This window comes from Zalophus californianus, chromosome 6, assembly GCF_009762305.2.
Source record: "Zalophus californianus isolate mZalCal1 chromosome 6, mZalCal1.pri.v2, whole genome shotgun sequence".
Lineage (NCBI taxonomy): Eukaryota > Metazoa > Chordata > Mammalia > Carnivora > Otariidae > Zalophus > Zalophus californianus.
Window position 1 is genome coordinate 128,660,992 of NC_045600.1, and position 16,153 is coordinate 128,677,144.

The 16,153-nt window shown below is 36.6% G+C and overlaps 1 protein-coding gene and 1 long non-coding RNA gene across 4 annotated transcripts in view; one reads left to right on the forward strand and one right to left on the reverse strand.

The window, feature by feature from the left end:
• LRRC28 (leucine rich repeat containing 28) overlaps positions 1–16,153 on the reverse strand; it is a 158,117-nt gene that overhangs the window by 124,554 nt on the left and 17,410 nt on the right. For all 3 annotated transcript variants that reach the window (XM_027571285.2, XM_027571284.2, XM_027571283.2), the window contains exon 3: positions 11,155–11,195. In XM_027571285.2, coding sequence (XP_027427086.1) covers positions 11,155–11,195 — 41 coding nt within the window. The remainder of the gene's footprint in view (positions 1–11,154; positions 11,196–16,153) is intronic.
• The window catches only part of LOC113909759, a 44,141-nt gene that overhangs the window by 21,643 nt on the left and 6,345 nt on the right, over positions 1–16,153 (forward strand). The gene's annotated exons all lie outside the window — the stretch shown is intronic.

The window sequence follows — 16,153 nt, forward strand, 5'->3', positions numbered from 1 at the left end:
CAAAACTTCAAAACTATGAAGATGAATGTAAAACAAAAACTATAAGACTTTCAGGGAAAAAACTATTATGAGATTTTTCTCACAGGAGAAAACCTTCAGGGCCTAAGGCTAGACCAGGAGTTCTTAGAATTGACACTAAAAACATGATACATAAAAGCAAAAATCGATAAGCTGGACCTCATCAAAAGGTAAAACTTTTGCTCTGCAAAAGAATATAAAGAGGATGAAAAGCCAAATTACACATTGGGAGAAAATATTTGTAAACAAAATATACAACAAAGAGCTGGTTTCTATAATATTTAAAAACTCTTAAAACTAAAAATAAATCCAAAAAGAATATGAGCAACAGACACATGTTACTGAAGAAAAGATACAGATAACCAATAAATACTTGAAAAGATGTTCAGTATCTTTAACCACTAGAGAAAAATAAATGACAGCCACAATGAGAAATGAGAACAAGCACATCTTGCTGGGGGAGAATGTAAAAAGGTGCAGCCAACCTGGAAAATTATTTGGCAATTTCTTAGGAAACTACAAATCCAGAGCAAAAGTGAAAGAATAAGGACCTCCAAAAATTCTTTTACATAAAATCAACAAGAATATTGGCAAAAATGGTAAGAAGCTTATGTACAAAACTCTGGAAATTAACCAAAGTGAGAGAGGGAGGGTTAATTTAAGAAAAATGGCAAAATCTCAATAAGCGCAGTGACCTGTGAACTTTGGGGCATCTTCACTTCCTCTAATTCTATCCCTCACTCTCCAGCTCTGCAGAAGCATGGAAAAAAAAAAAAAAAAGCAAAACCAAACAAACCAACAAAAAACCTAGCTCCCAATCAAAGTGAAAAGCAGCAGCCTGGCTAACATCTGAAGGGACAGAACCAGGGTAGAGCTCACTCCCAGAGAACTGTCATCATTTGACTTGTTTCATGGTTCCCTGGAAGACCACACTTGCTATACTATTTTTAATTGGATCTGACTAGAAACTTGCCGTTTACCCAGGTGAAACAAATTATGGGCAATTGTTTAACTTCACAGCCACCCGAGCCAATAGATAACAGCTGGAGCAAACAAGAGACAACCAAAAACTTTAAATGGAAAAGTTGGGTAAGATGTCAATAGGAGCTCTGAAAGCTCTGGCATATTTCTGGAAATAAGAAGGTCTAAGGCAGGTCCAGAAATGTGCAAGTGCACAGGAAAGTGTTGAAAAGACCCTAAGCAATCACCTCTGCTGAACTGGAGGCTCCTACATAAGCAAGCGAAGGCTAAGGCAAAGTTATCAAATGCCAGGCTGAGAGGTGGAGGCCTACCGCCACACAAAAATAAAGCTCCTCAGGAAAGACTGGGAGACTTACTGGATTCAGGCAGCTAAGGAAATCTCTACCTAATCATTAGTTGACCACTAAGGTAACTGAGAAGATACTTAAAAAATAATAATAATAAAGAAAAAAGAAAAGGAAAAGAAAGGAGAGAACTCTTTCAACTCATTCTATGAGGCCAATATTACCTTGATACCAAAACCAAAGACATCACAAGAAGACCACAGACCAATTTCCCTTAAGAATACAGAAGCAGGGGCGCCTGGGTGGCTCAGTTGGTTGGGCGACTGCCTTCGGCTCAGGTCATGATCCCGGAGTTCCGGGATCGAGTCCCGCATCGGGCTCCCTGCTCGGCGAGGAGCCTGCTTCTCCCTCTGACCCTCCCCCCTCTCATGTACTCTCTCTCTCATTCTGGCTCTCTCAAATAAATAAATCTTTAAAAAAAAAAAAAAAAGAATACAGAAGCGGGGCACCTGAGTGGCTCAGTTGGTTAAGCGACTGCCTTTGGCTCAGGTCAGGATCCTGGAGTCCTAGGATCGAGTCCCATATCAGGCTCCCTGCTTGGCAGGTAATCTGCTTCTCCCTCTGACCCTCCCCCCTCTCATGCTCTCTCTCTCTCTCAAATAAATTAAATAAAATCTTAAAAAAAAAAACAGAAGAAAAATTCCTCAACAATATACTAGTAAGTCAAATGTAGCAACACATAAAAAGGATTATATTCCACGACCAAATGGGATTTACCCCCACTGATGCAAGGTTGGTTCCTTCAACATAGAAACATCAATCAATGTAATACACCATATTAACAGAATAAAGAAAAAAAATGTATCATTATCAATAGATGAAAAAAAGACCATTTGACAAAATCAAACACCCTTTTGTGTGAAAAACACTCAAGAAGCAAGCAGTAGAAGGGAATTTCCTCAATTACATAGAGGGTACCTATGAAAAATCTAAAGCTATCATCATACTGAATGGCAAAAGACCAAAAGCTTTTCCCTTAACATTAGGCAGGAGCAACACAAAGATATCTGGTCTCACCACATTTATTCAACATTCTATGTTATAGCGAAGGAAATTAAGCAAGAAAAAGAAATAACAGGGATACAGATTGGAAAGTAAGAAATAAAGCTACTGGGGTGCCTGGGTGGCTCAGTCAGTTAAGCATCTGCCTTCGGCTCAGGTCATGATTTCAGGGTCCTGGGATTGAGCCTCAGGTCAGGCTCCCTGTTCACAGGGAAACTGCTTCTCCCTCCTCTCCCTGCTCATGCTCTCTCTCTCAAATAAATAAAATCTTAAAGAAAGAAAGCTATCTTCATTGACAGATGACATGATCTTGTATATGGAAAATCCTAAGGAATCCGCCAACAACAACAAAAAAAAGAGTTAATAAATGAGTTCAGCAAGATTGAACAATAAAAGACCAACATACAAAAATCACTTGCATTTTTATATACTAGACAATGAGTAATTCTAACATGAATTAAGAAAATCATTCTATGTATAATAAAATCAAAAAGAATAAATACTAAGGAATAAATTTAACAAAAGAAATTCAAGATTTTTACACTGAAAAGTATTCAATGTTCAAACAAAAGAATGTTGAAAGAAACTGAAGACCTAAATAGAAAGACATCTCACATTCACAGATGAGAAGATATAATATTATTAAGATGGCAACACTACATACTGATCTAAACATTCAATGCAATCGCTATCATCAATTGCAGATGACTTTTTTCTTTAATAACTTGACAAGCAGATGTTAAAACTCATATGGAAATGCAAGGGACGAAGAGCTAAAACAATTTTGAAAAACAGGAATAATGCTGGAATCACACTTCTCAATTTCAAAACTTACGATGAAGCTACAGTAATCAAGCTTGTGTACTACTGGCAAAAAGACATATAGATCAATGGAATAAAATTGAGAATCCAGAAATTTGCCCACATGTCCATGGCCAGATGATTTTTGACAAAGGTGCTGAAACAATTCAATGGAGAAAGAGTATCCTTTTCAATGATTGTGCTAAGATATTTGGACCTGCACACGCAAAACAGAAGTTAGGCCTTTATATTGCAGCATATGCAAAAATTAACTCAAAATGGATCAAAGACCTAAATGCAAGAGCTAAAATTATACAACCTGAGTAAGAAAAAGTTAAATTAAATCTTCATGATGATGGATTAAAAACAGCTTCTTAGATATGATACCAGAACACAAGCTGCCAGATAAAAAATTATCAAGAAAGTGAAAAGATAAACCACAGAATGGGAGAAAATATTTGAAAAGCATGTATCTGATAAAGTATCAAATATATAAAGCATTCAAGTATATAAATTATATATCTCAAATATATAAAGCTATCTCAAATATATAAAACAAATATCTAAAGCACTCAAAGAACTCTTAAAACTCAATAAAAAGACAAATATTATAATTTTAAAATGGATAACAGATTTGAATAGACATTTCTCCAAACAAATAAACAAATAGCCAGTAAATCCATGAAAAGACATCATTAATCAGAAAAATATAAATCAAAACTATGGTACCAATTCACACCTACTAGGATGACTGTAATCAAAAGGAGAGATAATAACAAATGTTGATGAGGATGTGGAGAAATTAGGATCCTCATATATTGTTTGTGGAACTGTAAAATGATGCAGCTTTGGAAAACAGTTTGGCAGTTCCAAAAGGTTAAACAGTTAGCACTGCAATTCCACTCCTAGGTATAAACCCTAAAGAACTGAAAATATATGTTCATACATAAACTCCTACATGAATGTTCACACCTGCATTCACACTTGCCAAAATGTGTGAAAACTGAAATGTCTTATCAACTAGAGACTGGATAAACAAAACATGGTATAGCCATGCAATGGAACATTACACATCCATAAAAAATAATGAATTCTGAAACAGGACATAGATGAAGCCTGAAAACATGCAATGTTAAAGCAGCAAGACCTAAAAAGCCACATATTGTATGATTCCATTTACATGAAATGTCCTGGACAGCATAACCATAGAAATAGAAAGCAGATCACTGGTCACCAAGGAGTTATTAGGGATTGAAGGAAGAGAGGAATGAATGCTAAATGGGTTTCTTTTGAGGTGATGAAAATGTTCCAGAATTAGATAGTACTAATGGTTGCTTAACCTTATGATTATACTAAACACCACTGAATTGTATACTTAGAAGGGCGAATTTTATAGTATGTGAATTATATCTCAACAACAACAAAATGAAACATGTAATTACCATATGACTCAGCAATTGCTGTCTTAGTCATTTATCTCAGAGAAATGAAAACTTACTCCCCCCAAAAAATGTATACAAATGCACCAAGCAGCATTATTTATTACAGATAAAAACAAAACCGGAATATGTCCTTCAATGGGTAAACGACTGAAGAATCTGCATTTCATCCATACCATGAAATAGAATTCAGCAACAAAATAATAAAATGATAGAGATGGAGAACAGAGTAGTAGCTGCCAAGGTTTGGGGGACAGGAAATGTGATTATAGAAGGGTAGCTCAAGCAATCCTTGCAGTGATGAAAGTACTCTCTCCACCTTGACTATGGTAGTGATTACACAAATCTACACACATGATAAAACTGCACAGAAAACACACACACACACACACACACACACACACACACGAGTACACAGAAAATGATGAACACCGAGTAAGATAACACCAGGGTCAATTTTCTGGTGCTGACCTTGTACTATGTTTATGTAAGACGTGAACAGTGCTGGAAACTAGAAAGGTACACAGGATCTTTCTGTATTATTTCTTACAATTACATGTGGATCCAACACTATCTCAAAGTAAAAAATCTCATTAAAAAAAGATGGAGAAATAAAGGCTTTATTCAGGTAAACCAAATCTGAGAGAGTAATATTGGAATTAATATAAAACAACTTTTCTTATTTGATAACTTTTCTCATTTTAAATTTCTTTAAATTAACAATCTAAATTCAAAATTAAAATGACTTCTGCCAGTTATCAGTTTAGTCTGTCAGCTCCAAATCTACCTTCTTTGCCTGCTAGTGCTGGATCCTGACAACCGGTCTCCTTTGTCAACTGGCCTAATGTTAGGTTGTCAAAAGAGGGCACTGGAGTGACGCTGCCAGATGACAGCCGCAGGAAGGAAGCCGCTCCCTTCTGGGGCCAGCCCCCCTTCAATTGTTTATTTAGCACAGGGGCCAAGGCCCAGAAGCACTCACCTCAGCAGCCCTCTTGGAAAACCTCAAGCCACATTCTCAAACTATGAACTCCCCACCCAGCTCTGTAGCAGTTCTTGGTGGCACAGTCAGGCCACACTCTCCCCCATCCAGCAATGTACCACAACAGACCAGCTTCAACTAGCTTCAGGCAATGGTCTTACCACCCTGTGGCCACTTCTGTGGTAGTTCTGCTCACACTTCAGGCAACTGTCTCCCCACTAGCCAGGCTGCTTCTACAGATCAGCTCAGACTACCAAAACCTTCCTGCAACAGTGAGCTGGTATCACAGAGCAGCTCCAGCCTAAATCATCTGGCAGGCTCCTTCACCACCAGCAGGCTGTATGTTTTTGTGGCAGCCAGACCTCCACTGAAGAGGTCTAAATATCAACCTAGGGGATGGAGCTCTCCTAAGTCACTAGTCCTTTCATTACCTACTTTCCGTCAGCCCAAAAGTAATACCTGCTTTTTGTACTACTAATTCTGAATACCATAGAGTCCTCTTATCTTCTTTTAGTAGCTAATAACATTTTACTAGTCAGCAATTCTTTATATTAATTTTCCCTGTTTAAGCTACAGATACGGTTCCTATCTCCTAACTGGACCCTGACTGGCATACACATGATAAGTACATATATATGTATACTGACAGATACCTACAAACACACACATGCATAAGATGTACAATAGCACGAAGAATGAAGTACTGATGTAAGGTTCCTATGTTACATGTGAAGTGGTATATTATGTGAAGGTAGACTGTAACAGGCTAAAGAAGCACAATATAAACCTTAAAACATTGAAATAGAGTTAATAAGCCAATAGTGGTAGTAAAATGGGATCCTACATAACACTAAAATAATTTTAAAGAAAGAAAGAGGGAAAAAATAAACAACAGCTGAGACAAATAGAACACAAGTTGTAAGATGGTTGACTTAAACTCAATCATAACAGTAATCACATTAAATGGAACATGATCTAAACACTCCAGTTAAACAGCTGAGATTGTGAGATTGGTCAAAAATCAAAGAACCAACTAATGATGACTTCAAGAAACCCACTTGAATTATAAAGACACAGAGCGGTTAAAAGAAAAGAATGCAAGTTCCAATTCAGTACAGCAGAATATACTCCTACTGGACTGATCCTTTGGCAGATAACTACTAAAATGCTAAAGAACACACACACACGCACACACACACGACTCTACACTGCAGAGTAAACAAAAACAAGCCAATTCTGGTGAAGAGTCTAAACTTAGAAGAAGGAATGGCACTGGGTGAGTTTGAGTTTTGTTTTGTTTTTTAAACAGATTTAGTTTAAGGCAGGGTACAGTTACCATGCAAAGCAGCTAAAATTCTGATAGAAAACTTCAGTCTTACTAGCCTAAAGAACAGGAAGACAGAGTTCAGGGCAACCACAACCTGGCAAATAAAGGGAAAATACCAGAAAAAAAGAGCCAGGGAAGGGGAACCCCAAATTCTATTTCTAAACTTTGCCTAAATCAATGGCAATCCCAGAACCATGCAAATATAGAAAAAACTCCAGCTAAAGGTAAAAGAAGTGCACTGTGATTTCAACTGCCCTCCAGGAAACATTTACTGCTTAAGTCAAACCAGGTAAATTGCCTGCTAAGCAAAAATATCAACACCCTTTGAACGTATATAACAGATTCCAGTCTCCAAAACACAACATTCCCAACTGTCAGGATATAATCTAAAGTTATTCAACATATGAAAACACAAAAAAATGTGATCCATTAACAACAACAAACAATAGATATCAAGCTCAAGATGACCAAGATGTTGGGATCAGCAGACAAGAAATTTTTATGTAGTTATTACAGCTATACCTAGTGATCTAAAGTAAAATATGCCTGTAATGTAAAGATGGGAAATTTAGGTAGGAAGGAAAAAAGGGAGGGAGGTAGGAAGGATGGAGAGATGAATGAACGAACAAACAAAAGAAAGATCTAAAATTGAAAAAAGTTACTGATAAAGCTGAATAACAAAATATGACAAAGGAAAGAGTTTATGAACTTGAAGAAAGATCAATATAAATGATCTAATCTAAAACGCAAAGAGAAGGGGCACCTGGGTGGCTCAGTCAGTTAAGCGTCTGCCTTTGGCTCAGGTCATGATCCCAGAGTCCTGGGATCAAGCCCCACATCAAGCAGGGAGCCTGCTTCTCCCTCTGCCCCTCTCCACCTCCCCCCCGACACTGCTTGTGCTCTCTCTCTCTCTCTTCTTTTAAAATCTTAAAAGAAAATAAAATGCAGAGAGAAAAAAAGACTAAGGAAACATGAACAGTGTCTTAGAGGAACACAGGACATCAGCAGATGTGTAAACGGTGCCCAGGAAGGAGAAAGGGAATAGTGCATAAAAAATATTCAAAGAAATAATGGTTGAAGATATTCAAATTTGGGAAAAGACATAAATTCACAGATTCAAGAAGCTCAGCAAACTCCAACATAAATACAAACAAAATTATACTGAGGTATATCATAGTTAAATTTCTGAAAACCAAAAAAGAAAATCTTGAAAGTAGCCATAGAAAAATGATATATTAACACATGTGGAAAATGATTAAAATCCCCCTAATTTATTATATATAATATACATAACACAGAATTATACATTATTTTTTCATTTATATTATATAACTTATTTATAACAAATATATTTATGTATTGTTATTTCTTATGTAAAACAAATGTTATATATAATTAATTACATATATATTATATAAAAATACTTTTAAAGCGCTCAAAGAAAAACACTGTCAAGTGTGAATGCAACCACCACTCTATACATAATACAGTCTGGAGTATTACTTTGCAGTCTTCTTCATCTTCATGATTGTTTCACTTTTTTGCCTGAAGGCCTCAAGAATTTTTTTCTTTAAAGTCTGAAAAAGGCTTTGAATAAATTCCACATCCATTACTAATAAAAAATTCTTGAGAAAGTAGGAATTAATGGTGTGGTAGGTAGCCTCCAAGATGGTCCCCACTGATCTCCACTACCTGGCATTTAGGCCCTTGGGTAGTAGCCTCTCCTTAGGTGTGGGCTGGGCCTACTGACTTGTTTCTAATGAACAGAATATAGTAAAAGTGATGGGATGTCACTTTCATGATTAGATTAAAAAGAGACTGTGGATCCTGTCTTGCATACCCTCTCTTGCTCTTTTTTTCCTTGCACTGATGGAAGCCAGCTGCCATGTTGGGAACGACACTACAGAGAGGCCAATGGCAAGGAAGTAAGGGAGTCAGTCCTCTGGCCAACAGCCAGCAAGGAACTGAGTCAACCTTCAGACCAACAACCTGAGATTAACTGAATCTTGCCAACAACGACATAAGTAAACAAAGAGGACACTTCTTTAGTTGAGCCTTTAGGGAAAACAGCAGCTCTGCCCAACAACCTTGATTGCAAGCCTTGAAAGAGACATTGAGGCCAAGACACCCAGCTAAGCCAAGTCCCGATTCTAGATCTTCAGAAAATATGAGATAATAAGTATTTATTCTTTTAAGCACCCCTACCCACAGTTTAAGCCACTATATTACGGATAATTTGTTAAGCAGCAATAGATTATTAATACAAATGGGTATTTACTTAACACAATAGAATACATATACATTAATTGTAAAGCCAGTATCTTTCTTATGGGGCAACCCTGGAGGCATTCCCACTAAGGTCAGAAAGAAACAAGGATGCCCACTGTCTCAAGTTTAACTTCACACTGTTCTGGAAGGACTAGCCAATGCGATCAGACTAGAGGAAATAATTAAAGGCATAAGGTTTAGAAAAAAAGAAACATTATATTTTCAGAAGAGAGTATACCTGAAAGACCCTGAGGAATCAACCATACAACTAACTCAAATAATAAGATTTCAGCAAAGTAGCAAGATATAAAGTTAACACATGAAAACAAACAGTGCTCATATATTCAAAAATAACCACTTAAAAGAGGTAACAGGTAGGAAAATTCATTTACACCAGCAAAAAACATATATAAATGTTTAGGAATAAACTTTAGAAATGTTCAAAACCTGTATGAAGGAAACTGTAAAGAACCTATAAAAACAAAAAGTAGACTTAAAATAATGTTAAGACCTCTTTCTTCTTGAAAATATACACTGACGAATTTAGAGGTAAAAAAAAAACCAACATGATGCATGCAACACTCTCAAAAGCTTCAAAAAATACACACATATATATACACATATATAAAAAGAATGAAATTAAAAACTTGATAAAGCAGTGGGGTAGAAAAATTACCAAAGATATTTAAATCAGACAAATCTGTACAGTAGTTTAAAACACTGGGTGGGGGAGAGAGAGATTTGGATAATTTAAATATGCAATGTACATTAGATGACATTACTGAACTCATACTACTTTTTTTTTTTTAAGAGAGAGAGAAAGAGAGAGTATGAGCAGGGGGAGGGGCAGAGGGAGAGAGAGAATCTTAAGCAGGCTCCACGTCCGGTGTGGAGCCCTACACGGGGCTCGATCTCACGACCCTGAGATCATGACCTGAGCCAAACCAAGAGTAGGACGCTTAACCGACGGAGCCACTCAGGTGCCCCTGAATTAATATTAATGTGTGATAATATTAGAATTATGTGCAAGACTGCCCTTATTCTTGGGAGATATATACTGATATATTTAGGGGTAAAGTATCATAATGTCTGAAATTTGTGTGTGTGTGTGTGTGTGTGCACGGGAGAGGACTGGAAAGGGAAGGAGGGAGGAAGATGAGAGCAGACAGAAAGAGAAAGCAAATGTGTCAAAATGTTAACTGTTAAATTTAGATGAAGCATATATGGGTATTCATTGTCTTATGCTCTCAACTTTTCTGTTAGTTTGAAATTTTTCAAAATAAAAGGATGGGGGGGAGTGGAAATGACAAACTCCCAGCTTAAAGATGGAGGTGTAATGTTAGTTTTCCTTCCTTTACCTTTTGAAAATCATGCCAAATAATAAAGAGAACAAGAAATGGCAAAGCAAACTCCTCCTTCAACAAAATTAGGAGGGAGCTGGAAAGAAGGGAAAGATTCTAAATATCCTCCTTACAGGTAAATCAATAGATACTTAAAGTTGATGCACTAAAAAACAAAGGTGTAAACATATTATTTAGCATTATGGAGGTGATCATCAAAAGAACTAAAAAACAAATGAGGTATGGAGGACACAGGGAAGTAGGTTTTCACTCTTTATGTTAACGCTTTTAAACACTGTTGAACTGTTTATATCAAGTAACAAATATAGTAGTAGTAACAGCAATAAACTTTTCCAATTACACTGACTGTCCAGAAGGATTTTGTGACCAAGAGGCTGCACCGAGAAAAAAATGTATCTTTCATAGTTTTAAAAAGTTTATCTTTACTACCTTAAGGTGAGATATTTAAAACACAAATTTAAATGGTAAAATACTTTAAAATATTATTGGGTTTAGCAGAACTACCTACATGAACACTATGACCATGATACCAAAAAATAAATTAATACATTAAAATGATATATCCTATTATTTCAAATAACTCAAAATTATTTTCATTCTTGTTTTTTTAAAAAATTTGAATAAACAGACTCACAGTTCCACAAGGTTTGGAAGCTTCTGAGCAAGGTTTTCTGGCTGAAAATTAAAAACTCAGAATTAAATTTTATTTTTGAAAAATGTATAAACATTTCTAATGAGCTTAAACACAAAGTACTATCTTTGGGGGGGGGGGTTGTAAATCTGGAGAAAATAATGCAAAAATAATAAAGCAGCAGGTCTGGGTTTTATGCTTACATAGCTCATACTATAATTTAAACCTATACATTTGAACATTTAAAAATCAATCTCTCTCGGAAAAACCAGAAACCTTGTATTCCACCACAGTCATGGAAGAAACTAGACTGTTCTTAACAGACACAGAGGAAGAAAGCCATCTGACAATGGAGCCAGATAATGGAGTGACACAGCCAACAGAACATCAATGATCATTGGCAACCACCAGAAGCAAAGAGAAAGGAAGGAACAGATTCTCTCTCTCAGAGCCCTGAGAGGGAACCCACCCTGCCCACACCTTGATTTTGGACTTCCGGCCCCCAGAATTGTGAGAGAATAAATTTCTGTTTTAAGCCACCTAGCCTGTGTCATTTGGTAAAGCAGCCCTAGAAAACTAACACTCACCCCCCCCCCCAAACTCGCAAATCACGTGCCTCGGAAAAAAATAAGGGAAATCCCCAGGTGCCAGAAACCAAGACCTAACTAAGCTCAGGGTAACCAGAGTAAGCTGGAGCTCATGATCCAGAGGAGTGGCAGACCCTGCCACAGGTCCTAAGGGGTGTGGTATGGCAGGGATAGGAAACAGGCCATTGGGAAGACAGATTGGGACGAATCTAGGTGCCTTACAAGATTGAGTTTTGGAAGGACTGGCCCTTCCATGTAAAGATCAGAAATTCCACTCACAGACTGCAAGCAGGTCTCTGCTGAAGGCACTGGGTAAAAGGAAAAGCCTCCTACAAGTAACTGAAAGCCTCTCCCCTCTCTCTCTCGCTCATGTGTGCGTGCATACGGGCACACACACACAGTTCAAATTTACACAAAGACAGGAGTTGCTGAGACTAGAGGAGCATACTGAGTCAGGAGTAATATATATATATATATATATATATATATATATATACACTTATATATTTTTTTAAAAAGTATATGTATATATATTTTATTCTACACTCAAACATACTGTAGCGTAGGCTAGATATCAACAACAAAGAATCAGGAATAGTTTTTTAGTAGTAATTAGGTGTGGCTTGAGTCCTGAAAGACAAATTTTCAGAGGGTGCTGTGGGGCAGGGAGGAAGAGTTCCCGTTAGCTTTCTAAGCACGAGAAGCAACAGAAAAGGTGAGAGAGGGAGGTATGTCTGGGAAACTGCAAATACAATCTCTTCTGCTTTAATTCCCTAATAGTACTTCTCAACAGATCTTTCATTTTCAAAAATCTTGCCATAAAAACAATTGTGTTAGAGGCACCTGGATGGCTCCGTCGGTTAAGCGTCCAGCTCTTGATTTCAGCTCGGGTCAAGATCTCAGGGTTGTGAGATAGAGCCCTGTGTAGGGCTCGGTGGGCATGGAGCCTGCTTAAGGTTCTCACTCTCTTTCTCTCTCTCCCTCTCTCTGCCCCACCCACCTCTAAAAAAGTCGTGTTAATGGAAAAACAAAAGTGAAAGACTAGACAGTTTTACATTTGTAAGAAAGTAAATTTTCATACAGAAACAGTAACAATGATTATCATTAGGGAAAGGACTAGGGTTGCTATTTTCCATCTACTTTAGTATAATGTGAATTTTTAATGGTAAGCATGTTATGTCTCATATAATTGAAAAACATTACATTAAAAATTAAAAAATGTAGTACCCACAGTATGAACTGCTCCATAATTGAGTAATCAATCATAATTTATCCAATTTGGGCTATAAACACTCAGTAAGAGAAATACCATTAATTTGTTATGTCTGGGCCATAGGGTACGAAGGTCTATAATGATTTTGCAGAGAGTGGCATGGAAAACATCATTAGAGCTTATATCTTATACCATGGGAAAACTTTTTTAAAAAATTCTGAACACAATAAAAATCCACTGTTTATTTTAAACAAGGAAATGACATCACTAATTTCAGTTGATATACTGATGTATTTAAATACATCACAACAGCATCCAAAGCTGCTTATATATATATACCCTTGTCCTTTTGATAGCCAAATACTGAATACAAATATTGTTATGAAGACAAAGAAGCATTTACTGAGTACTCATTTTTTATAAAATCACTTGTATTTCATTTTCAAATGCTGATTCTTTTTTGTTTTATATATATATATATTAAAATTTCATTTATTTATTTGACAGAGAGAGACACAGCGAGAGAGGGAGCACAAGCAGGGGGAGTGGGGGAGGGAGAAGCAGGCTTCCCGCGGAGCAGGGAGCCAGATGCGGGGCTCGCTCCCAGGACCCTGGGATCATGACCTGAGCCCAAGGCAGCTGCCTAACCGACTGAGCCACCCAGGTGCCCCTGTTTTATATGTTTTGATATTAATATATGCAATGAGATCCTTCACAACAAGTCTTTCCTCATATGTTACTCTTGGATCTGTCCAAATCCTCAAAATGTTTCTTTTAGTATTGGTATCTCCTCTATTAAGGAGAATATGCACTTCCATTTATGGACATACATACAAAGCTTCCTAGGCAAACTAGGCAGCTGAGGATGGGGGAATATGGGGGGGGGGGTTCAATAAAAGGTTTAATATAATAACAGCTGTTTCTCTGAAAAGGAAAGACTTATCCAATAAAAAAAAAACCTCATCTGTTCTATCTGCAACAATTGGTATCGCATCTGGCTGACTCATAGGACCTGCGGTCATTCTTTCCAGATGCCTACTTGGTGCCATCAAACATTATTCTAATCTTCCCATGAGAACTTAGTTAGCTCTTTCAAGCTATACAGCTCCACACGCAATTAAGCACGGAATAATGTTTCTCCTGCTAATGGTGTGTTACCCTATCTTTATTAACGAGTAGATACACTCTGTTTTTATTTAAAAATAAGCAAGTTGACCTTAAGAAAACTGTTCATTAGAATACTGGGTGGGGAAAAAAAAAACCCAACCCCTTATTAGTACCTGTCCAAAAAGCTTTGACAAATAAGCAGCACTTTGCATGGGCTGTGGCTGACACCTACTGGTAAGCATCACTGAATTACTTCCTATTAAACTAGTTAAAAATTATTTTCTAAATTAAGCCAAAATTCTCATCACTAAATCCCACATTACATTTAGCTAAATAATTTTTCTTTCCAAATAATGTAAAAGTAAACTTCAGCAAGCACAGTTAAACATAAAATTTACCTCTAATTTTGAATCAATGATGTTTTACTATACCCTTTTAAGAAAAATTGCCAACCCCCTTAAATGGGAATGTTTCTCAATTGTGTATCTTGGAACCAACACTTCCAAATATGTTGCAAACACTAGTTCAGTGATGTTATCTGGTGGGCACTGTGCACCACCAATTTTTTTCTTCTTCTCCTTCTGGGCACCTGGTAGGATTGCATTTTTCTCTTCAAGCTGGATATAGCTAAATGACTTACTCTGGTGAGTGAAATTATGTTGAAGTGGTAGCCTTAAAGAGCCTGAGCTATAAGAACTAAAATGCACTTAATTCATGACTTTGAGAGGTGTTGTTACAAAAACTAGAAAGCTTAGTGAGTGTATTGTGCTGGTCTGTAAACTAAATGTTTTTTTTTCCTTCAGTACCAAAACTTATTTTTTTTAGTTAAAAAAATAAAATTTTGAGGTGAAATACAAAAAGTTACATAAAAGTTCATAAAGTTCATAGTGACCACATGATGGAAGCTTTGTCAGCCTTCATCCCTGACTGTGGATACCATAAACCAGAGTCCCCAAGCAACAGGAGAGTCATGCAGTATGAGTAAAAGAAATAATTGTGCTGTTAAAAACCACTAGGATTCAGGGTTCAGCAAAACCTGCTCCATTCTGACCTCTAAAAACATATTTAAAAGAAGTCATGAATTAAATGTATTTTAGTTTTTACAGCATTTATAAAAAAGTCGAATGAAGCTGGACCTCTACCTCACACTACATACAAAAATTAATTAAAAATGGATCAGCAACTTAAATATAACCGCTAAAACCATAAAACACAGGAAAAAATATAGAAGTAAATCTTTTATCATTGTGGATTTGGCAATGGATTCAGAGATCGGACACCAAAAGCATGAGGAGCAACAGAAAAAATAAATACAATGGACTTCACCAAAATTAAAAAACTTTTGTGCAACAAAGAATATTTTAAGAAAGTGAATTACACTAATGAAGTACTGTATGGTGACTAACATAATTTAAAAAATACATATCAAGTACCAAAAAAAGGAATTACAAGAAAGTGAAGACAACATTTAAAATGGGAGAAAATATTTATGAATCATGTATCTGTTCAAGGTCTAACATCCAGAATATATAAAGAACTCTTACCAAAAAACCCCCAAACAACCCAACTGGAAAATGGGCAAAGGATTTGAATATTCTCTAAATATATACAAATGGCCAACAAGCACATGAAGAGATGTTCAACATCATTAGCATTAGGGAAATGCAAATCCAAACCACAATGCAGCATCATCTCACACCTACCACTTCAACCCACTGTAATAATAATATTTTAAAAACTAGAAAAGAACGAGTGTTGGTGAAGATATGGAGAAATTTGGAACCCTTGTACCTTGCTGGTAAAGTGGTTCAGGAGTTCCTCAAAAAATTAGAGTTACCATATGACCCCATAATTCCACACCTAGGTATATACCCAAAAGAATTAAAAACAGGTACTCAAACATGTAACTGTAATCCATATTCATAGCTGCACTGTTCACAACAGCAAAAAGGTGGAAGGAGCCCAAACATCCATCAGTAGATGGATGGGTAAATAAACTGTGGTATGCACATGCAATGGGAACTTACTGAGACATAAAAAGTAATAAAGGACTGATATACAATACAACTTGGATGAACCCTGAGGACACTGCCAA